At 30.5% G+C, this 23,811-nt stretch overlaps 1 protein-coding gene across 2 annotated transcripts in view; it reads left to right on the forward strand.

Annotated features, from left to right (window-relative positions):
- The window catches only part of LOC145284856 (ras-related protein Rab-2), a 175,913-nt gene extending 162,954 nt beyond the window's left edge, over nt 1–12,959 (forward strand). For both annotated transcript variants that reach the window (XM_080133854.1, XM_080133853.1), the window contains exons 5-8: nt 2,720–2,812; nt 5,468–5,579; nt 10,446–10,514; nt 12,397–12,959. In XM_080133854.1, the coding sequence (XP_079989980.1) occupies nt 2,720–2,812; nt 5,468–5,579; nt 10,446–10,514; nt 12,397–12,492 (370 nt within the window). In that variant the 3' untranslated portion in view covers nt 12,493–12,959. The remainder of the gene's footprint in view (nt 1–2,719; nt 2,813–5,467; nt 5,580–10,445; nt 10,515–12,396) is intronic.
- Nucleotides 12,960–23,811: the final 10,852 nt, after the last annotated feature.

The raw sequence follows: 23,811 nt of genomic DNA on the forward strand, positions 1-23,811 counted from the left end.
GTTCAGGTTTTGTGACATTTCCTGTGGGCACTGTTGATACACAGGTACTTAGTAATTCACAAAGAATATTTTAAAATATTCTTTTAAATATCTTTGGGCAATACTAAGAAACAGGTCCAGCTAGTGTTTTAATAAATGGTTAGAAGCAAAGGTTAACTTAAGTATTCTGTGGCACAAATGTTGTTTCATAAGATTTCTTGAAAAACAATTTTTTTACACATTTATCTTTTATTTCATAAAGTGAAGTTGTTTGCACGTGTGTTTGTATGTCCAGCTTAAAGGTTAAAAACTACACAATGAACTCCCACAAGATTAATATATTCTTGATTGATGTTGCCCTGGATAATTAATATCTAATATTTAAAGATATTTATTCATGCTTGGGAAGCCAACTGGGCCAGATTTTGTTAGATGGTTTATGTTCCCCACCAACCATTTCCAATGTTATCTATTATATAAGAGGTGAATGACTAACATTATTTTCGATACTTTCAAACTGGAGTGGGTTGCGCATAGATGAGAAAGTCGCACCTTTTTCATTTTGATTTTTTATTGTCCTGAGCAACACTGAGTAGCCCTGCTAATCTTGTATGAATAGTCATTTTTGTCAGTCACAATTTTTTAAAATCTTTATAAATTATGAAATTTCTCATTTCTACTTTTAGAAACTGAAAAATATTGGGTACTTGTGCACTTATTGATCCGTGCTGAAATAATATTTAGAAAGCAATTCTTAACATGGGGAGGGAAAGGTGTTTTGTAGCTGTTCTCCACTTTAACCTAACAATTTGATAAAAACAGATCGTAAAACTTTAATTAAACTTGAAAATATGATTTTAAAAATAGTGTGGATCAATTAAATGCATTAGTACCAAATATTGCATTAATAGTAAATAAATTTCCACCAAATAAGGCAGTTACCATAACCAGAAATCTAAGCCAAAATTTTTTTTTTTTTATGACATAGATTTTGAATTTACAATGTTTCAAAAATTCAAGCATCAGTGATGATAAAAATGAGTAAACATTAAGAGCATTGAAAATCATTCTAATAGTCCCAAATAATTTTTTTTCATCCCAAGCAAGGCATATTGCTACTTGAGGAGCTACTATTTAGGATTGTGTCTAACAGAACTGTGAGATGTCTGTTCACTTTACATTTAAACTTCTGCAGGTTAGTACAGTCAGGGAAGTAGAAAACGGGGGGGGGGGTTCCAAAGCCTAACAGTGACAGAAGAAACCATTAGAGTATGTACGACAAAGGAGCACAAGTACTATAAGTTCACCAGAACACATTCCATTAAAGTACTTGTAAAACAAGCACAATGATGCAAACGTTTACTTTAGCTATGTATTGTTGTATAAACCAATTTGCAGTTGCACTGGTTGCCAGCAGGGTGATATTTTGCTTGTGCATCATAGGGAGTGAACTAAATTTGCAAAACAAATTTTATAATTTGAAATTCTATTAATCACCACCTACGTTTTCTTTATGCTGCTATTCCCCCGACCCCAGCTCCATTTGTTTTCCTTCATCTTGAGTTTTCTCTCGATCAATATCACTGTGATGAGCTCTGCACCAGCTTAATGAATTTTTTTTTTATTATTTAGGATATGACTTTTCACTTATTTCTTGCAAACAATTGTTGCAACATTGATCTTATCACATTTGCAAACATTTTTTGTCGGGTTATGTTTCTAAAGTTTTGAGAATTAGTATTATTTGGGTTATATAAACTACTGTTCTTGTCTTTAATTCACATGTTTTGGTCGATGTAACTTCTGACCTTCTTCAGGCGTAACTCTGAATTTTAATCTGCACAGAATTTTGAACGGAATCCTTTATTTAATCCATGAGGGTTGTATTCTCTCATTTCATCAGCAATGACAGTGTAGAAGGCCTACATAATTTGGAATTGTATTTTTGAGTGTTGCCCACATTGAGGATTGAACTTTCAAACTCCAGAAAAGAGTAACTTACCAATTGAATTTTACGAAATACTTTATTCACTATGCCACAGGTTCTTGCTACCCCAAGGTAAAGTGTTCTGTTTGAAATTTTGTGAAAATTCCAGAGTTTGACACAAAAGATTCTCAAGTTGAACGAGATATACGGTAAGAAGGTTGGAGGTTACACTATCCGAAATGTGAGAATAACTGAAGATAAAAACAATAGTTTGAATAACCCAAATAAGTTTTGCATTTTCTTTTCGCTACAGACATTTCGTATAAAGCCAAAATATTGTTGATAAAATTTCTCAATACAGGTTTGCCGACAATTTTCTGTAAGCTTTCATAATCTACATCATCTCTGTCACACTTCCTCCATCTTTATTTTACCTCGTGTATTTAAAAACCAGGCGACTTCATAAAACTTTTCATTGTTTGATATTGAAAACTTTTGTTTATTCCAATTCATATAAAACTTCAATATCTATGGTTCAATCTATGCAATTTGTAGGTATTTCAATATTGAGGACCTGGGGAATAATTTTAGGACACTCTCAAATCATCAAAATATATGCAAACTATGATTAAATGATCCCGAGTAAGCTGCTGATTACAAATGTCACTAGTTTGCTGTGGAAAACTGCTGTCTGTGCATGTACACACACACATTGAGATATAAATGTAATTTTTGTTTTAACTCTCACACTAACCTACAGGTGAAATGAATGCTTGTTTTAAAATAAAATTTTGGCATTTGTTTTTGTTTAAGGCGGGACACCTTTAACCATTTGACTACATGGCTAGAAGATGCTCGTCAACACTCAAATTCCAATATGGTCATCATGCTCATTGGTAACAAAAGGTTTGTCAATGTTTTTCAAGTTTTTTTTTTTTTTTTTTTTTTTTTTGCCTTTGCCTTTGCCTTTGCCAAAAATTGTCCGAATTCCCAGGGACACAAAATAATCTGGAAAAAAAAAAACTTCATTTCATGAATTTTATAATAGAAAATCAGTTATAGCATTTTAAAACTGTATTATGGTTTAAATCACAACAAATAAAACCCTGGTTGGATTTATTTGTATTGGAACAACTTTAAAAAGTATGAAACTGTCAATGTAAACATATATATATTGGAAAAACCAGGGTCATGTTCAACGTGTCACAAAATCCCAAGTCACACTAAAAGGTGAAAATGTCAAGGAAATCGAGAGCTACATCTATCTAGCGAAGATGATGAGAAGTGATGGTGATATCATGCCTGCAATTAAATGGTGAATTGCATTTGAATGGGCAACTTTTTTCCAAAGAATAAAAACTAGAATGGATTGCTTTGAAAATTGGTGTTCAGTGGATATATCATGCCTGGTAGCGAAACACTGGATATAGGAAAGTTAAGAGTGGCACAATGCAAAATGAACACATACTCTGCATCAGTTTATGTAAAAGAAAAAGAAACGTGTAGATGGGTCAGACGGCAAACTGTTATAAATGACATCACCACTACAAATGGTAAAACCTAGATGGGCAGGGTACCTCAAGATGTACAAATGGATGGATATATAAAGCGACATAAGGGATTTCAAGGTAATGGAAAAGACCTGAAGGAAGACCAAAAACCTGATAGACAACCTCAACAGATACCAGTTCTACTTTGCCACATCTAGCCAGGGATAAAATAAGGTGGAAAATACCAGGAAGGAGTTCTTTCAGAAGTGATAAAAATCCTTACACCTACACACACACCTATACATGCACATACTACTTAAAAGCAAGCATTGTATGTTTCTTTCATGTACTTTTGATGGTGTAACATGAATTTGAGTTCAAATTCATGTTGAAAAAAAGACTCCTACCAAACTCAAAGTAACTTTAAATTTGTGTGTTATGCCATCTGTCACTTGCAAATGTGTGTGAAATCATGATTATGACATTAAAACACATCTGTTTAAGAATTATAAAATTTTATTCTATCTGTATGGTACTGAAAGAAACCTTAGGCTAGATATATTATGAAATGTGTTGGAATTTTCAATAACAAAGACCAATAAATGAAATAATTGGCTGGATAGTCAGAATCAAATATAAATTTGGATTTAGCACAAAAATTTTCAACTATAAATATAATCATTTTATGTATGCGCATATAAGGAGATATATTATGCATAGATTTTCAGTATTTACTTCGACAGTGCTCAATATGTGAGTAAAGCTAGGTAGTAAGGTATTAAAATCTTATCACAATTAAGCTTTAGTCATCTAGGTTTCATCCTTGTAGAGAATCTCACTTGTCCTGACAATGAGGTTGAAATGTGGATGCTTCTGTGTAGCTTAATTGCCTTTTTTTCTTTTTTTTTTTTTTTTTTTTTTTTTTGAGCACTCTGAGATCACCAATTGCTCTTGGCTTTAATGCACAGCTCTTCATATAAAGCGCATTCTAACCCATTAATATTTGATATAAGCATTAAGATTTCACTAATTTTGTAACTTGTGACAATATTATAATATACAGTTATACTGTTCACAAAGCAGTTATGTTACAATCTTGGCATCTAACCACACTGAAGAGCCATGATACAGTAAAACAGTCTTAGATTATTATATCTATATAAATATTAAATGGATATAGGAGTTTAGTTACATCTTTGAAAACATTATTTTGTAAGGTTGATTTGAAATTTTAGAAAACCAAATGAAAAAAATAGTTTATAAAATAGTTTAAATAAAATTTTTTTTTTTTTTTTTTTTTTTTTTTTTTTTTCCGGAGACTTTTGGTGTAATGCACATTTTCCAAAGAAGACTGTTGGTTGTATGTTTTTTGTTTTTCTTTTTCATTATTTTGCTGGTGGTATTAACCCTGATAGGTCAGCCCTTCATGAATATCTTATGGCTTTTAGTCACGTTATATATATATATATATATATATATATATAGTGTTTGTTTTTTTTTAACTGCCCAACCATGAAATGTCTGTCTACTTTATTGATGCCTCCGTTCAGTCTCAAGAGATAAATGGATACCTCCTGTAAAGGTAGCTGTCTGTGAAATTATAAGGCCAGGGTTGTGCAAACCTAAACCGCACCTCTCCTGAATCGGAATTGCTAGAGTCCAGTGGCAAGGAGAAGTGCTAGATGACTGGAAACGATGCCAAGATAAGCAGAGAGCACATACAGCACCCGAAATTTCCAAATAGTCACCCATTTTAGTACTAACCAGGCTTAGCATTGCTTAACTTAAATGATCTAGCAGGAACCAGTTTGTCGATGTAATTATGCTGTATATACTTTAACATTTCGGCTATAAATCACTTTTTTTTTGTAATGCTTTTTTGATTTTTGTTTTTCTACTCTTAAAATGTTTTTATCTTTTCCAATTCCAATTATATTATGCAAATCTTTAGTTTTCACTTCAGAAATCCTATTCAACAAAAGTCAAAAATCTTATTCTAGTTTCAGATTAAAAATATTCCTTTGAAGCTCATTTTTGTTTTGCTTATTACTCGCATCATTTTTGTTTTTAGTGATTTAGAAGCCAGACGAGATGTGAAAAAAGAGGAAGGCGAAGCATTTGCGAGAGAGCATGGTTTGATCTTCATGGAAACCTCTGCCAAGACGGCGGCAAACGTTGAGGAGGTAAAATTTCATTATCTTTTTTTGATATAAAATAATTATCAAAAAATCGCTCACATCTCTCAATCTTTTGAATGTTAGTGAATACATTTTTCCACCCTCATCATAAGGGACCTTGTAAGATTTTTTTTTTTTCTCATTGTGGTGATGTTAGGTACACGAGTGACTGTTATAGAAGAGAAACTTGAACGTCTGATCGTCTTGATTTCATCAAAGTCGATTCGGGATAATGTCATGTAGTTAGTGCATAAATTTGAATAAGAGAAAGTCACATCCATGAAATTATTAATAAGTTTATCTTAAAGACTTTATTTTGAGAGCTAATATTTTATAAGATTTGTGAATATGGACCAATTTCAGTGTTCCAAAATTGATAAGAGTAAATTAAAAATTTGTCCATAATGCATCTTTAAACATTTGAACAAGAAACGGTCAGCCATTGTGTATCTTTTATCAGTGTAAACAGGATAGAACCACTGTTAAAAATTCAAAATGGCCTGTCAAAAAAAAAAAAAAAAAAAAAAAAAGTAAATACAGGATGTTCAGGATAAATATAATTTTGTGTTCTTTCATTTCAGAGCTATTTGCAATATTTAATAACCGTAAACAGAAAGGTGTCAAAAGAATAAATTCACTTTGGCAGGACACTATTAACATTTTTACAGAATATGAGGATCCTGTCATATGCGAAATAGGTAACATGCAACACATCTGACCTGTACGCTCGTGTGGCTACAATGTCAATGTCAAAATGACAGTCTCTTGGTTGCAGATCATTGGATGGAGAAAATTGCCTGCTTCATTATAAATAAATTGTATCTTGCAATGATTTTTCAACTGGTATGGCCATGTTACCATCCAACATCAGTCCTCAGAAATGCTCCAAAGTGGTGATGGCTCAAAACTGCACACTAGGTCGCTTAAGACCTGGAGTGATTAGTCAGTCTGATCTAAGCAAAATGGCAACAGAAGTTGGAAGTCATTCATGGAACGTTTAACTTCAGTACGAGACACATGGATGAAAAATTACAATGGTTGATTGGAAAGCATGAGAATATTGTGATTCACTACAGATTCCAAAAATTAAATCTTAGCTGACACTTCATGTTCTTTGAACATTTTGAAAGCCATTAGATATGATCTGAAGAATTGCAATGTAGATGTGGAAGCAGTGGCTAGTAAGAAGGATCATAGTAGGCTTTCTGATTCTGTTTACGTAACAAAATTTGATAAAACTGGAAAAAATGGTGAGTTTAGATCAAGACGGTGAGCTTTTGGTAAGAGATGGGCATTGGAGTGGTAATTATGAAGAAAGCATTGAATGAAGATTTTCACTACTCTTACATGAATCACTCTCTACCAAATTCCAAAAAAATGCACATGCAAGCCATGAAACTCTTCACCCAGATCAAACATCCACTCACACTGGGAATCATTATGCCAGAATCGGTTGCACAATACGTATTACAGATGAATATCCTACACAACATGCATAACACTAAGTTCTTTCAAATTGTAATGCTCTGTGAATGTGTTTCCAACAAATCCATGTCATGCTGTGCTATCCAATGTATTCAAAATGGGACTTTGAGTCAATTCAGATGGTTATACAGAGTTGATGTCCACCATTGTTAAGTGAGCTAGATGGAGAGGATGGCTGTAGGGAAAGTAATGTGTGGCGAAAAGACTGTTCCATCTTACACCTCCAAGTAGACCCAGAAATGACTGAGGACTTCCATGACTAACATTTGCCAAAACTCTCCTGATTTCAATCTAAGAACTATTATACACCTGAGAAAAACCATATTACTTGCAACACCAAGGAGTTGATTGCTGAGAATTAACTGATGTCCAACCATCTATCGAAGTACACCATGGTTAATGATTCAGGTCTTGCCTGAAGACTTGATGCAGCATCTTTGACCTGTCTCAGACAAAAAATTCTCCGAGATGCATTATGAATTTAAAAATACATCAATTACTGGCAAAAATAGGATTTACTCGTTTCTTTTTCAAAGAATGTTAAATTTGTCTCAAACACCCTGTAAATATAAAGGTTTTATGCAATAAGTTGTTCTGAAGTAGTATTCTCTTAATTGAAAATTCATTCTAATTTACATTTATTTTTGCCTTAATATATACATAGTACTTCAATATAATAATTCACTATACTCGAATTTCATTTCACTACTGACTGTGGCTTACATGTTTGAATAATTGAACACTTGGTTCTGATCTAAATATACTTTATTCAGCTTTCACAGTCCTCACCTCTTAGAGTATCCCTTAATTTATACCTCCCACCTTTCCTCTTTGATTTCAATTTAACTTCATCTGGCTTATTATATTATCTTCTCAAATATAATTATTAATTTGTCCAATTATCAATACATCATTTATATACGTACATAATCTTATCTCATCGCTTCACTCTAATTCACCCCTTAACATGCATGAATAGGATCAACAATTGTATCATGTCGAATATTCACATCATATTTGAGTCCTTATTTTCTAATCTTTTCGGATCAATAGCCATTCAACTTTTGCAATACTCTACACTTCCATTCTCTATAATAATCTAGTACGACATATCCTTCTCCTAAAACTCCTATATATAGGATTACCACTAATGTGATTAAACTTACTGCCATGATATTATGTAAATTCACTACGTGAATAAGGCTACCTTTTAAAAACTCATACATTCTCGTGTTCTTGGATTCATTGCTAGTTAGATATCATTATTCAATTACTAGTTTTAGTAATAATACTAATTAGCAGAACTTGAAATTCCACGGTAGTTAAAAAATTTTAAAACACATTAACATGAATAAAAAATTAAACAAATAACAAATTTAAAACAATATTTTCATATTCTTTTTTTCTTTTTTTTTTTTTTTTTTTTTTAACCCCTTTAAAGCTAAAGAATTGATTTAAAAAAATTTTTCAATGAAAATTCAACCCAATATATTTGGTTTTTTTTTTTTTTTTTTTTTTTTTCTTCTTAATATTTTTTTTTTTTTATAAATTATAAAGGAATAGATGTCGATTCACTTGCACATTTTTTTAAAAAGAAACTATAATAATAATAAAAAAAAACTTGGTCTCCTCAACATGACTTTTTTTAATCATAAAATAAAAATAGCCAATTTGAAATCGTAAACAGGCAGCCATGTATTTTTTGAAAATTTTTGGAGAGGAAATGGTTTTGATGATTTTTAACCAATAAAGGGCAACTATAAAGGGAGGTAATTCATTTCTCATTAATGTTTGCAATGATGATGTTTTTTTTGGGGGGGGTTGTGACACTGGACGTATGGACAAGTAAATTAATATTTAAATTATGAATCACACATAAGGCTTTTTAACAGTGTAATTACTTTTTAATACTGTAGTTATCTTCGACCATCAAGATCACATATGTTGGTCTTTATTTATGGATGAGGCAGTGTACAGATGTCTGATAATTCACCTGTCTCTACATGTATATAAATATATACATATACTAATGCTTTATTTTCAACTAGTGTAAAATATGCTTAAATATATTTTAATTCATGTAGATTTTGTATTCTAACATAGCCAATTTTCAGTTGATTATTATATTGTACCTAATATATAGTAGTGATTTCAAGTTTTAAAAAAAAAAAAATGACTTTGGTGCTATCAGCTCAAACCAAAAACATTTAGCACTCCAGCTGCATTCTCTACTAATGTAAGTATTTAGAGATAGGTATGCAAAGACTTGAAGAGATAAATTGAATTTAGGCAGGTGCAGTAAAAATAGAAATGTCAGCAAGTTAAAATGAACATTTTTTGTTTCAACTTGCCGATATATTTCTGTACATGTTATTCACCCATCTTAAAGATTTTACTCGTTATGAACCATCTTTGGTGTATAATTACTACTTCCTGATCATTTCAGTGTTATGTGACTAGTAGTTGAAGAGTTTCAGTTAAAAATTTACACACACATTATACATGCACATCCATTTAATTATATAGAATAGGTTGAAGTGCAGATTTGAGTAATCTCCCTTTGTCTAAAATATCTTAAATAATTTTGTCACTTTCCTTGCGTATTAGTTTAATATTCTAGACACCTGACAGTAATGTTCTGGAAATATCTGAACCATATTCTTCCAAGTTTCAATCATCTCAAAGACCTGGATGAAAAGAAAAGTATTTCTAGCTTAATCTTCTTTTACTATAGCACTAAAAGATAACGGGCCATACCAGGCGACAGGTGCAAAATTCATGTGCTCCACCCTTTTTTATATGTGATAGTTACATAATTATTTGCCATTTTCAGGCTCTGATTTCAAAGCATCTCCTAGATACACCTACATGGTAAACAGATGTTTATGCCAGTTTTCTATCTAACAATTTAAAGGTTTTTTGGGTTTTTTTTAGTGTAACTCAACAATATAACAGTACAAAAAAGTACTGTTATATTGAGTTACACTTTGTAATTGTGAATTTTTAAGTGCTAAGTCTGCAATATGTTGAATTGAAACATCATTTAAATTTTATGTTATATTTTTTTAATATACTTAAAGATTCTTTAGACTATATATGTACCTCAAAGATTTTAATTGAATTATGCATTTATTTTTTTGGTTTGAAACAATTTTCTGGCCCTTAAAACTGTCTTCATTATAAATAATTTATTTTATCAACATTTTTTTAGTTTTATTAAAATTCTCAACTTTTCCACTTTGGAAATAAGCCTTTTTCTTCTGTGTTGCAAACCTTTGCATTTCACATTATTTCCAATTTAAATCTTGCCAAATAATACTGATCAACAAAGACATAACAGAAACTATTTTGTTTTAATTTTAAACTTTTACATTTTTTCTCTCCCAGGCTTTCATCAATACAGCAAAGGAAATCTATCAAAAGATTCAAGATGGTGTATTTGACATTAATAATGAGGTAAGAAGAAACGCATTTTTCATTTTATTTAACTTCACATAAGGATTCTTCTATTTTTATAAAATGTTGAGGTAACAAAAATTTGATTAACTTGTTCAGTTATAATTTTTGAAAGCTTAACAAGATAATTAGAAAATTTTGCTTTGAATCCAACTGTTTTATTTACTTTATTCTCCACAAGGGCTACATCTTATGAGAGATTGACTTTAATGAAGGATCCAACAATATAGCTAAACCACCCTTACCTGATGATGTTTGATGGATAGTAAAGTTTCTGAAACAAATATACTCTACATCTGGAATTTGAACCAGTGAGGAAATAGAACTCCTGAAGCATACGATCCTCTCCTGTTTGTTTGTTTTTTTTATGTGCTCCTCCTCATCCATGATTCTCATTAAAGAGGGCGGATGTATCCAGCAAGACAAGAACACAACCTCAATTTCACAATTTATTCGAAATTGAAAGAACCATTTTAGATAAGAATTCTAATAATTATTTGAATGATTTCTAACAAAAATATTTTAATATTTGTAGAATATTTTCCATTTTGTTTATAATCTTTAAGCCTTTTTACTAATCCATGGAATAAAGAAAAGTTCTGTCTTCATATCAATTTCTACTAATGCTTTTTGGCTATTTTTAGGAATTATATCTTTGTGTGTTATTAAAAATATATATAACCATGACACCTCAGAGTGGTTGTAAATATTTCAAAATAACACCACGATACTATCCTGTTTTGGCATACTACATTGGTAAATAAATACTTTATAAATGAAAATTGAAATCTCAATATTGTTCTTTTTACTTTGTCTAGTACCTATGTATTTTTCTACAAGACTACATTGTAATTGTCTTCAAAAACTCTTTACACACTGTGCACAATGTTTCAAGCAAAGTACATCCTTCTCGTGTATATATATATATATATATATATATATATATATATTACACACACACACGTCAATTTTCTCGTTATACTCTTGTATGTGTATATATATATATATATATATATATATATACACACACGTCAATTTTCTCTTTGTACTCTTGTGATCAGTAGCTTTGTTGTTACATGCTACACAAACCAAAATCTGTTTTCTCGATCAATTAAGATGAACATTGGTCTGTTCAACATAACAATTTGATTTTCAATTAATTTCATATTTAATTTAATCAACAGATCTGATGTTAATATTGCTATTCAAATCATTGTGTACTAATTTAATAATGGGTAATTTCTTAGATTTTCACCGGTGGAAAAGGTGCTTTCTTTCTGTGCTTTTGGCTGATCAACTTTTTCCTTTTTCACTTTTGAAGGTGGGGCGAAGGGGCAGTCTAATTTGTATATTTAAGACCATCATAACTTTGCACCTACCACTGTGAGTCAATTAACTTGCCTCACCTGAGGGATAATTATTTTATGCTAATTTTCTTACAAAATGAACTTGAACCTTTCAAATTGGGATAATAAGCAGATTTATTTTATGTCCCCCCCCCCCCACACACACATATATGATGTCTGGTAGTCGTAATAATTCACTGTAATTTGTATTTATCAAAATTATGGTTATCTTCACTCCCTTTTTTTCCTCCTGATATTAATTTTTTTACTGATATATTTATTTTGCAAGCTATTTATAAGGGATTAATCAAAAGTACTAGAAAAAAAGTAGATGAAAGCATTAAAATGTCAATTAGAATTATTTTTTTTCTTTCCATTGATATGAAAAATAATTGTTAGACTAAGAGTTGCTAATCATTCATGATAAAATATTTGCTGCTCAAATATACTTCATTAAACAATATGGTTTCTAATATATGCCCATTTTAAAATCAACTTAAACTAAACAGTTCTTTTTTTTTTTTTTTTTTTCCCAGGCTAATGGAATTAAGATTGGTCCACAACATTCCAACGCCAATACCAGCATGCCATCTGCTGGCGGTGGGGGTACCACTGGTAGTAACTGCTGCTGAGCTGATGAATTGTTTGGTGCCAATGACAAGCCATTTGGAGCTGTGGCGCCGGCAGTGGGATGTTGCTATTGGTCATTAAGCTGCTAACAAGTGGTGACCAATCCACCCTCCAACTAGCTACGCTGCAAGGACTATCTCCTACTCCTATCTCTACTACTGTTATGACTATTGGGACGGAATCTTATCAATCCCCCCCTCCCCATCGGTCTCTTCCTCCTGTCCTCTTTCCTCCTCTTCCTTGTCCTCTTCTATCCTTGGGTCAAAAAAGAAAAAATGATCTGTTACTAAATCTAGGCTTGATTATAGCCAACGACCAAAAGTTTTTTAATGTTTTCTCTGAGAGCAGCCAGCCAAACAGACAGGTATTTATCCAAATAAGGATCCTTACAGCTTAATATAATCATTAAAAAAAAAAAAATGGAGAGAGAGAGAGAGATGTAAGAAGAAAATAAAGATATCCCAACACCCGCTCGCTTTTTTCCTCCTTGCCCTTTTCCTTAAAAAAATAAAAATTTTAATTAAAAAAAAAAAATGGCTGCGAAATCGTCTGCAAAACTCTTGAAGTCTGTGAAAGAAAGAGAGAAGAAAAACTGGAATAAATGGTTGCAACTCAGAATTTCTCTATCGCTCAGTTGTGTAGGAATCTAGACATGCGCATCGGGGGCTACATCTCTACTACATGTTGTTATACCACCTTTTCTGTGTGCATTTGTGTGTGCGAAATGATATAGCTCTTTATATCTAACACGCATATCTACGTATATATATTATATTATATATATTAACATTATATATATATATATATTATACATTTTCATCAATCACTTAAAAGAATAGTTCTTGTTAGAAAATGACTTTGCTGGGAAGGGGGAATGGGGATTTATTTTTTATTTTAATTTTTGTCTATTTTAATTATTTGTGATTTTTTTTTTCTTCTTTTTTTTCCTACCATTTTATTGTTTTTTTTTTTCTTTTTTTTTTCTTGTTTTTCTTTTTTTAATAAAGGGAGAAAAATGAGTAAAGTTTTCATTTATTTATAAAAAAATTTTTTTTCTCTGGCCTGTCTTTCTTTCTCTCTCTTTCTCTCATTGAGTGCCCAGTGTGAAGAGGAAAGTCTGTCCAATCAACTGAATCTTTCTTTTCTCTTTTCCTCTGAGGTTTGTCACACTGGCTCTTTTACTAGTAAATCTTGGACTACTGGAATCTCAGCAGAATTCCTTGAATGTTGTAGACCATTGGTAAATTAATTAATAAGTCAAATAAATAAATAAATATGAACAACTCTTATATGTATTTTCTTTTTCTGATAAAAAAAAAAAAAATTTCTTGCCAATTGAAGTCTTCTCAAAAATTCTTTATCAATCCCCCACCCTAAGAAGCATTTGTTTCACTTGTTAAATTTGTAAAATAACTAAGCTTAATGTGAAATACAAAAATCATCTATATTTGTTTTCTATAAAGTGAAATGTGGTTGCAAAAAAAGTGTTTAATGTAAAGTAGGCGTGCAACTTTTCACAGTGAATCTAATGGCGCATGCGTGAAAGTTCCAAAATTATATCCCCCCTCCCTCCCTCATTTTTCTAATGAGGATTTAACACCTCAAAATTAGTCTTGTAACTTTTATTTTTACTTGATTTATCCACCCCTTCTGTTTTTGTTTTTTAAGGAATCTAACCTCTTGCATTTATTAAAACAGTTTAAAGGTGTCCTAGTATTATGCACCTATCCTAAAATTGGTAATATTTCAAAATGCTTATTGTCAAATGTCTGCTTTCTATTCCACGCAGATCTTGAGTTTTGTGTTATTTTTCTATGTAGAGCATTAAAAATCTTAGCTTTATGATCAAGATTGAATACTGCTATTTTGAATATGTGTCTACCTGACATCTACTTTTAGTTACTTGCAAAGATCTTAAACTTCTAAACTGCATAAATTGAGTCTTTAAAAAAAGTCTTCATTTTAAATGTTTGATGCTGCGAGAATCTTAGTTCCATATTTTTTTTATTTATATATTTTTTATTATTTCATTTTTTTTTTTTTTTTTTTGCATCTAAATTGAAAAAAATTGTAGCTTGCTTAACTAACATTTGAATTATTAAATTGAGTATGTTACTATAATTATTATAATAATTATTGCATTTTACTCCCATTCTGATTGTACAATAAAAATAAAACGAGAACAGGTTCATTCTTAAGATGTGTTCATTCAATTTTAAAACTTAAGCATGACCAGATACCATGGACAGCCTCTGATGGAGATTCTATGATGCATATAAAAATCTTTGCAATTGCTAAATTTCAACAATTACTAAACCATTCCTAACCTATAGTCACTATTAATTATATACTAGTTGACTTTGCCAGCTTGCTATCGCTTCACTAAGTTGGTTACTTGGAATACTTGAAGCAAAAATTTTAAATATTTTTTCATATAAATTTATTTTGTAAATAAGACTGTAAAGAAATGATTCATCTCATTTCTTTACAGTCTTTACAGATGGAGAGCAAAAGTGAGCAAATAAAAGGTAGTCACCTCTCTTCTCTATGAAGATGACTTACCTATGCCTCATCGATATATCTAGCTCACTATATTAGCTTCCTTGAAAATTAATAACTATTTTAAGAAAGGTTATGAAAATGGAGAGCAAAAGTCATCAAATAAAATGGAGTGAGACAGACAGCAGTCACCTCTCCTCTCAATGAAGACGACTTGCCTGATCAATATATCTTTCTAGCTCGCTATATTAGCTTCCTGGAAAATTAGTGAATGACTATTTTAAGAAAAGTTTTATTAAATTATCCTTTACTTTATTAAATCACTTTAATTTCTGTTAATATTGACAAAATTATTTCTTATAGAAAGGAAAATAGGACAATAAAATCCCAAATGAATAACACCAAACATTAATTCATTATAAATTGTTTTACAAATAGTTATGCAAATAAGGCTACATTTTGAGTCTTTCGTCTTTATTATATTTATAGTATTTCAAAGCTTGTATTATTAATTTTAAATAACAGTAAACAATTTTGATGATAAAATAAGCGTGATAAATGAAATGTTTTGCATTTATTCATGCAAATATTAAATATATAATGTACGATGACAAGCAAGATCTATTCACATGAGTTTGTTCCAACTTTTTTCTAGTCCTAAATTTGAATGACTATTTGCTGAGAAGTTATAAACATTTCAGAATGAGGATGACATTCTTTTATCATATAGTAAAAATTCTATTTTATAGCTAATCATTAGGGCTAGGACAACAGCATATTCTTTTCATTGTTTTGACTCAAGTGTGTATCCGTTGATATCTTATATGCTTTTATATAGTGATGTGGTTCTCGGTTGATTAACTGTGTCTGATATATACTCGATAGTCAAAACAATGAAAAGAATATTCTGTTGTCATAGCCCTAATGATCATGACCTGTTTGCAAAGAGATTTCATAACAATAAGCAGAAATAGGTTTTAGTTTCACTTTTTTTAACAAGTTGCATTTTTACTAGTCAACATTTATCAAAAGATGCAAATAAAATTGAATGTGTGGGAATTTTTTCCTACTTAAACCATTTTTATTGTGTAACATCTGTTGAAATTATTCAAATTTTATAAAAACGTGTGCATAAGATAAAAAATATATAAATTGTAGCAGTTTTTGTATGCTAAAAAAATAATTTCCTTTAGCTTCATATAGTTTCATAAGTTTCTGCCACAATTTCAAGCATATGTTAGAAACTGATATACAAGCACAATTTGATTCTTCTGAAACCATATTTTCAAGTTTTTATACAAAAAAAAATGAATGCAAATCCAAATCTTTTCAATAAAATCTTTTCCAAATATTAAATTTGTGCAGCTTTGGTTACAATTGCATATCATTGTTGATAATGTCTAAATTCAAACTAGGCTTTCAAATACTGCCAATCCTACCATTTTTAGTTTCTGAGATTTATAATTTATAAAACTGCATACGTTATGAAGCATCCTATATATTAGATATATAATTTTTAAGCTATGACAATTTTCAGTGTTGGTTTTTAATGATGCTGAATGAGCATGTTTTATCTTAATTTTGTTTTGTTAAATGGCATACTTTTGGAAAAATTGATAATAATTGAAAGTAAGTTTTTTGGAGGGTTTTTGTATAAGACTTGTAGGACCAGTGCTTAGTGAAACAGCTGGACTGATCTTCCTCGCCCCCACCCTCCCAATGGCAATCTGTCATCATTTGTGTTTCCCCATTTGGATAAAATGTTTGTTTACAACATCTAGTATTGTTAAATGGTCACTTGGTAAAGTATTAAATGCTAAATGTATTTTAACCTCTCCAGGAGAACCTGTGTTTGACATAAATACAGATTAATAACTTCAGTTGGTCCATATATTAAGAAATAAAATCTTTTTTTTTACTTTTTAAATAGAAAACTAAACCCTCTTGCTTAGTATAAAAATGTTTGAAGATTTCAAATACCCTTATCTGTTAAAACATGCATATTTGGTTGGTGTTTTTTTGTGACCGTGTCAATCCTTGTGAGGCCAATTTATGCCTTATCATAGCATATGCTTGTATACAACTTTTGGCGAATAGTTTAAAAATGGTACGTCCAATACATACCAGCATATAAAACTGACATTAAAATGATTATTGGGACTCTAACAGATACTACCATTCAGAATGAACCTGAGAGTAATAGATGTGTTTGCACCCTTCAAAGCTCTCAAATTGAGGCCTTGCCACTAGATGTAATTCATGATCCCTTCCCCTACTTGATGTCGACTGATACTGAACTGGCAAGGTTTGCAAATTGATATTTTTACATTAATATTGGTCTTACACTAATGCTAAAAAAAATCTCCTGCGGAAACGAATTCATATCCTATCATACAGGTAAATGTTCCTTCCAAATCATAAACCATTTGAATTATTTGAATACCTATGGTTCAATAGGTAAAAATGGTGTTAGCTTATCTTCTTCTGCAAATAGAACTTTTATTTTTGAACCAATGGTAACAGATGTTTTCATTGTTTGAGTTTATCTTTTTTGTTTTTGTTTCCCTCCCACCACCATCACTAAGGTGACACATGTTCAATAAATGTGAGTGACAGGTTTACTTGGGTGTGGGTGTGTATAAAAAAAAGAAGAAAAGGCATACACGTTTTTTAATGTTTTTTTTTTTTTTTAAGTAAAATACCTACTTTTATTTATTTATTTTTTTTTTTAAATTTTTACCAGTAGAATGTGCTCATAATTTATATTAAATGAGAGGAGATAATTATAGAATGAAGCTTCTTTTTGTCTGGCATAAGGTCAGGATAATGAAGCATTCAGTAGGATTATATTAGTCATAAATTAGTTTATCAAAACTAACCTGTTAATAATTGTCAACATCTCATTCATTAACCATAATTACTTTATTTGTATCATGGAAATAACTACTATAGACAACACACGTGTGTGTGTGTGTGTGTGTGTGTGCATTTAAAAAAAAAAAAAAATTTTTACTCCCCTCCCCCAAACAGACCTATTTCCACTTGGAATGTAAGTGGCTACTATTTTGTAATCATATCTAAAACTGAGTGAGGAGAGTTGAGCAATGAGATGTTTGTTCACATTACATTTAAACTTCTGCAGGTTAGTACAGTCAGGGAAAATGAGGGAATTCTAAAGCTTAGCAATCTAAGGGAAGAAACTATTAAAGTAAGTTTTCTGACACCTAGGAGCCTCAACGGTGAAGTGGTGGGATTTTGCTACTTCTCATATTAGTCGGAGAGGGGGGATATGTACGTCAAGAGGGCACAAGTGCTACAAGTTCATCAGTACACATTTCATTAAAATACTCGTAAAACAGTAGGCATAATAATAGTTTCCACTTAGCATAAAGTAGTATATTTCTATAAAACGAATTAAGTTTTCTTAGGTTACCAATAATGTAGAATATAAACAAAAGAAAATACCTGAAGTGTTATAATTTCTCTCTGTGACTAGTTTACAATAAGTTACAATTTTTAATCTCTGTAGATAAGCTGGCTGCATCTAACCACCCTAACAAGTCTTAAATGATAAATTGGTGTCTAACACTTTTTTTTTTCACTTGAGATTGTTAAAATCTAAATTTGTGATTGTCCAAAAATTTTCAACCACAAATTTAAGAACATTCATTAATACTATTGACAATGATAATTAATGATGATTTTATAAAAAAAAAAAAAAAAAAGTTTTGTCATGTCAAGAAACTAAATAATAAAATAAGAATTCTGTGTGATTTAATCAAATAACCAGTATTTAAACATGTGTAATCTAATTCTCACCCTTAATTTATAGTCGCTAGTATAATCTGTTCATATTTTTTTGTTATAGTCAATGCAATTAGTTTGGAATTAAGCATAGATTTGGAAAATCAATTTTCGAAAAGAGATTTAATTTAGAATTTTTTTTTTTTTTTTTATTTATTATCAATATAAAATTGACAAGCATTCAGCTTCTGTCAGATCAATTATACTTTCTTGGAAAAGTTAAGCCTCACTCTTTTCCTTGTGTTTGTCTACTACAGGTCATTATCAGACACTTTTTCCACATACTACAGTTGAGGATACAGGCTCGACACAGTCTGACAGAGACTTGACCATTTCTGAGTGGGGAATAATCTTGCATTTGTCAGGGTGAGGTGTGATTCTGGGTAGTTTTAGAAGGTCCACCTTCCCACATTGTTGCCTCCCATCTTTTGGCTGGAGTAAGTTTATTGCCCTTACTATGGAATGTTGATGCGATTGGCCAAGCAATTTTTTAAATCTTCCTGTGGCGGGAAGGCAGTAACTATCTACAGAATATGATCTAAGACAACCATGTGCTCTACTACTTTGTTTAGCTAAGTGGTCCGGATGCACAGGAATATGTATCATCAGGTCATTGTTTCTGTCTGCTCCATTCTACCTAAACATACCTTGTACTCTATTTACACCGGTGTTGATCTTTTGTATGAATGTACGGTCCAAAAACGTGTATTCTAAGGTGATCTGTTTCATTTCTCATGTTGTTTTAAAAGATAGTGTGATCTATGGACGTGAAACCTATCCAGTGAGGGTTGAGGATATGTGTAGCCTGGAGAGAAAACAGATGAAGATCATCAAATGGATATTTTAATATAAGTCTCAAAAACAGACTTGAATATGATGAGCTTGGAAAGATTAAATTTGGACAATATAGGGAGATGTTGGCAAACAGGATACTTTGATAGTATGGTCATGTTGGAACAAAATGGATAAGAATTTGGAAATTAATTTCTAGAAATCTTCTAACACATGCCAGACGTTAAATCGAATGAGGAGTTTTATCCGGCACTTTAGCAAACTTAAAAACTCTATGATACTTCTGATAGTACATATTTGTTGATACTCCTTGCTTTTATTTGATATGTGGTTTGAAAGCTGTCTATCCAAAACTTGTATAGTGTTATACCATTTCATTGTGATCATTTGTGGCAGTAATCGCATGTCCTAAATAGTGAAATAGTTTGTTAATTTCAAAATTCTCATCGTTGTCTGTAGTCCTGTTTGGTTTTTGATCACTTTAATTCCAAACCTATTTCAGGTTTAGGAGATAAAGAAAAACTTGAGTTCTCCTTGCAGTAACTATTGACAATAGTGTTATCAGAATAAATCCAATTTGATATTTTTGTTTAACAATTGGAAAATTCTGACTTTCATTTATTATCTCCAAAAGGGATTATGCAACCAAAATAAACCAATCCCTTAATGAACCTTAATTAGTTAACTGTAAGATGGCTGCTATCTAAACATCATCTTGACCAAATGAGTTCAAGTTTTCTAACACTTTGGCTCAATTAATAATTTAATAACCAAGTAATATTTTAGTAATTAAATTATATTATTTCTGTATTGTTTAGTCATTAAATTTTTATTGAACTAAATTGGTATAAAACTAGAACTAATTTAGTCAAGATGATGTTTCATTAGCAGCCATCTTAAAGTTGAAGTTCAAGATACACTGTTTATTTCCTTTCTTTTACATAATCCATAAATTGCAATGACTTGTAAAAATAAAAACCATCTCTATCATTGCAATGTAAATACGATCAGATTTAAAAGCCTGAGAAAAACAAAAGTTCAACCAGTACAAGTTTCACTTTTTTTTTTCTTTATTTCTTCTCGCAGACATTTTTTTTTTTTTTTTTTTTTTTTTTTTTTTTTCAATTAAATATTGCTGACTTTCAAAAAAACAAAAATCACTAATTAAATGTCAATGGCGTAATTAGATTTGTTTTCTTTATATACAAAACTGTATCTCTCTGGGGTGGCTTTAAGTGATTATCTTGTGAATTTGGGTTTCTTCATATCATTACTCAAAGCAAAAATTGCTTCTGGTAACAATTTCTGAGGGTAATCTTCACCTGATCATTCACCCATCTTCTCTCTTTCTCTCTCATTGGAAAATATCTTGACAAGATGTATCATTGGTATGTCAATGGTTGATGAAGGGAATGGGAGAATTGTCACATTAACGAAACCACTTTCCCATAAACTCTATTGCTTAAACAGTAGCAGCTAAAAGTTGTATACCCCGTCTCCCCCTGTTACTCTTTGAATAAGTATTCATTTGATCAAAGAAATGAGGGAGGGAGGGGTATTGCTATGTCTACAGGTCTTGTAAAGGTAAGCTTTTTCTGGAAGAGCACTTATTTTGGTAATGTTCGTACGATTAATCAGAATCTGAAAAATTTTACCTATTTTTCCAATCCAAAATGATTCTTTTCATTTTTTTTTTTTTTTTTTTTTTTTTTTTTTTTTTTCTGTCCCCAATGATAAATATTTAATTTTAAACTAATAATAAAACTGAAATCTTTAGAACATTTTCTCCCTCACAAGTGTATTTTTACATTTTTGACAACTTATGCACATATTACATGGGTTTTTACAATAATCCAAAAGTTAAAATATAACTAAATATTTCAAGATTTAAAAAGAATCAGAATCGGTCATTGTATTGGAATCAGGAAAAATATTGGAATCCTCCCATCACTGCTAATTAGTTGTTGGAAAAAAACATCTTTGAGATTATTGAAATTTCATTTTCTTTTTAATTTTAAATTTATATCCTAAAAAGAAAAACCTTACTAAATGGAATGGGTTTTAATTGTTATTTCAATTCAATATGAGACTATTATCACAGATGTGTAATATTTGTATAGTTATTGGCATGCCTGCTAATCTATCTTTTATCTGGAAAATTCTAAATGTTTTGTATATTTCGAAGTTTAAATAATTTAATAATATATTTAGTTTAAGATGGCAGAGAAGGCTAACCACAAGTGTTGTTATCTGAATATTTCACATGCTTAAACGAGCACAGATTTTATTGGTTGATGCAACATTAAGAATTGGATAATAGTTTTGTCTTTCTTTGCACTTTTTGATAACACTGCAGTCTTTAACAAAGGTTCAGTATTTTATCAGCAAGAAATTAATAACTATTTACTTATGTATTAGTTTTAACATGATCTTTCCCACATCTAGTTATTTCTTGCTGATAATTATCAAACCCTTAATGATAGCTAAAGTGTTAGTCAAAATTGCTAGAAAAGGCGATACCATTCACCAATTCTTGCATTTCAACAAATGTCTTGCTAGTCTGAACACATGAAAAACTTACAACAATGCACATGGTGACACTTGTCACCCATCTTCAACCAAACATATGAAGGAAAGTTAAATGGTTAACAACACACTGATAATTGGAGTGTCCCATGTTCAAATCTAGTCCATTCCATTGAAACATTTTCATTAAATTCACATTTGGCATTTGTGTCTAACCTCCTGGGGAGAAGGTAAATTAAATAAAGCTTCATGCACACATCGTTTGAAAATTGCAAAATCTTAATATTTTCATAACACAGTGGCAATGTTCCAAAATGAAATTTGCCACTATCATATATATGAATTCAAATATGGCGTAACTAAAACAAAACAGTTGCAGTTACTCTTCTGATTTTGTTTGTAATTATGCCTATATTCCTTTTTATTTTATATTCCAACATGCTGAGAGAAATAAACTGGGATGGACAACATCCACAAATTTGAAATATAGATTTGTCATATGTGTGTGACTTTTTAGCCCATTAAAAATTAGCTAAAGGTATAGTGCATTAACTTAGAATGAGTGCTTTATGCTAAACTTCTGAAGTAAATGTGCTCATTTTTGCATTAATACTAATCCCTATTAATCCCTAACTGTATCAAATGGATAATACTTAGTTTGTTGCACCTTAAGGTCCATAAAAAAATTTCACCCAGATTTGTTCAGTAGTTTCCAAGATAAAATGAAATGGACAGACTAAGAGATACATAAAGACAAATATATGCGTGTGTAATATATATAAAATGTCATGGAAAACACAACCCTGACTATATATATATATATATATATATATATATATATATATGATTTCATAACCTTTATTTACAGCTGTCGATAATGCCAGTTGACAATACCATTTTCTCCATTCTATTTTATAGCTTTACCAAAATGATAAAAACTCAAACTTGTGACAAAAATTCAAACTAGTTTTACAATCAGGAAAAATGTTCACAAATGAAAACTTGTGAAATAATCTGATTATGTAACATGAATTGTAGCAGTCAATCCATATTTTCCTCATTTAAAAAAGAAAAAAAAAACATTAATAGAAAAATAAAAATTCATTAATAATCACTTATTTTAATGCCATCTCTACATTTACATGCAAAATGATTAAACATTTTTGCAGAAATTATTTTTCTTTTTTACCATTAATATTTACAATAGAATTGACTAAAAACAAAAACGATTAAACAATGTTTTTTGTTTTTGACAAAATAATAGGAACATTCATGATTAAAATAATTGTAAGAAATCTTAAGTATTAAACATTTGCATAAAAAAATTTTAGCTAATGAATTTTTAATTGATCTGTTTATTAAATAGTTTATTGGGGACATGTTTAATCTTGATATTAAGTTCAATATATACCTCCATATGCAGTTTTCTGTTTTCTTTATTAAAGATAAGAAACATCTGTATGTTCCATGTACCCATGACTAAACAAAAAATATTCCAAAAGTCACATAAATTGATCAAGTAATTTTATTTTTAAATTAGAAAATCAAATTTTAGGAGTAACCAAAGAATGGCTGCGTTGTCCGCCATTTTAAAAACAATCGAAAACAAAAAAATCAAAGGGAGATAACTCAACTTTGATTTTAAACTTGTGAAAATTGTAATACATACAAATCCCTATTAATCACTTAAAAAATTTTCT

This window comes from Euprymna scolopes, chromosome 9, assembly GCF_053919585.1.
Source record: "Euprymna scolopes isolate OS-2025 chromosome 9, ASM5391958v1, whole genome shotgun sequence".
In the NCBI taxonomy this organism is placed as follows: Eukaryota; Metazoa; Mollusca; class Cephalopoda; order Sepiida; family Sepiolidae; genus Euprymna; species Euprymna scolopes.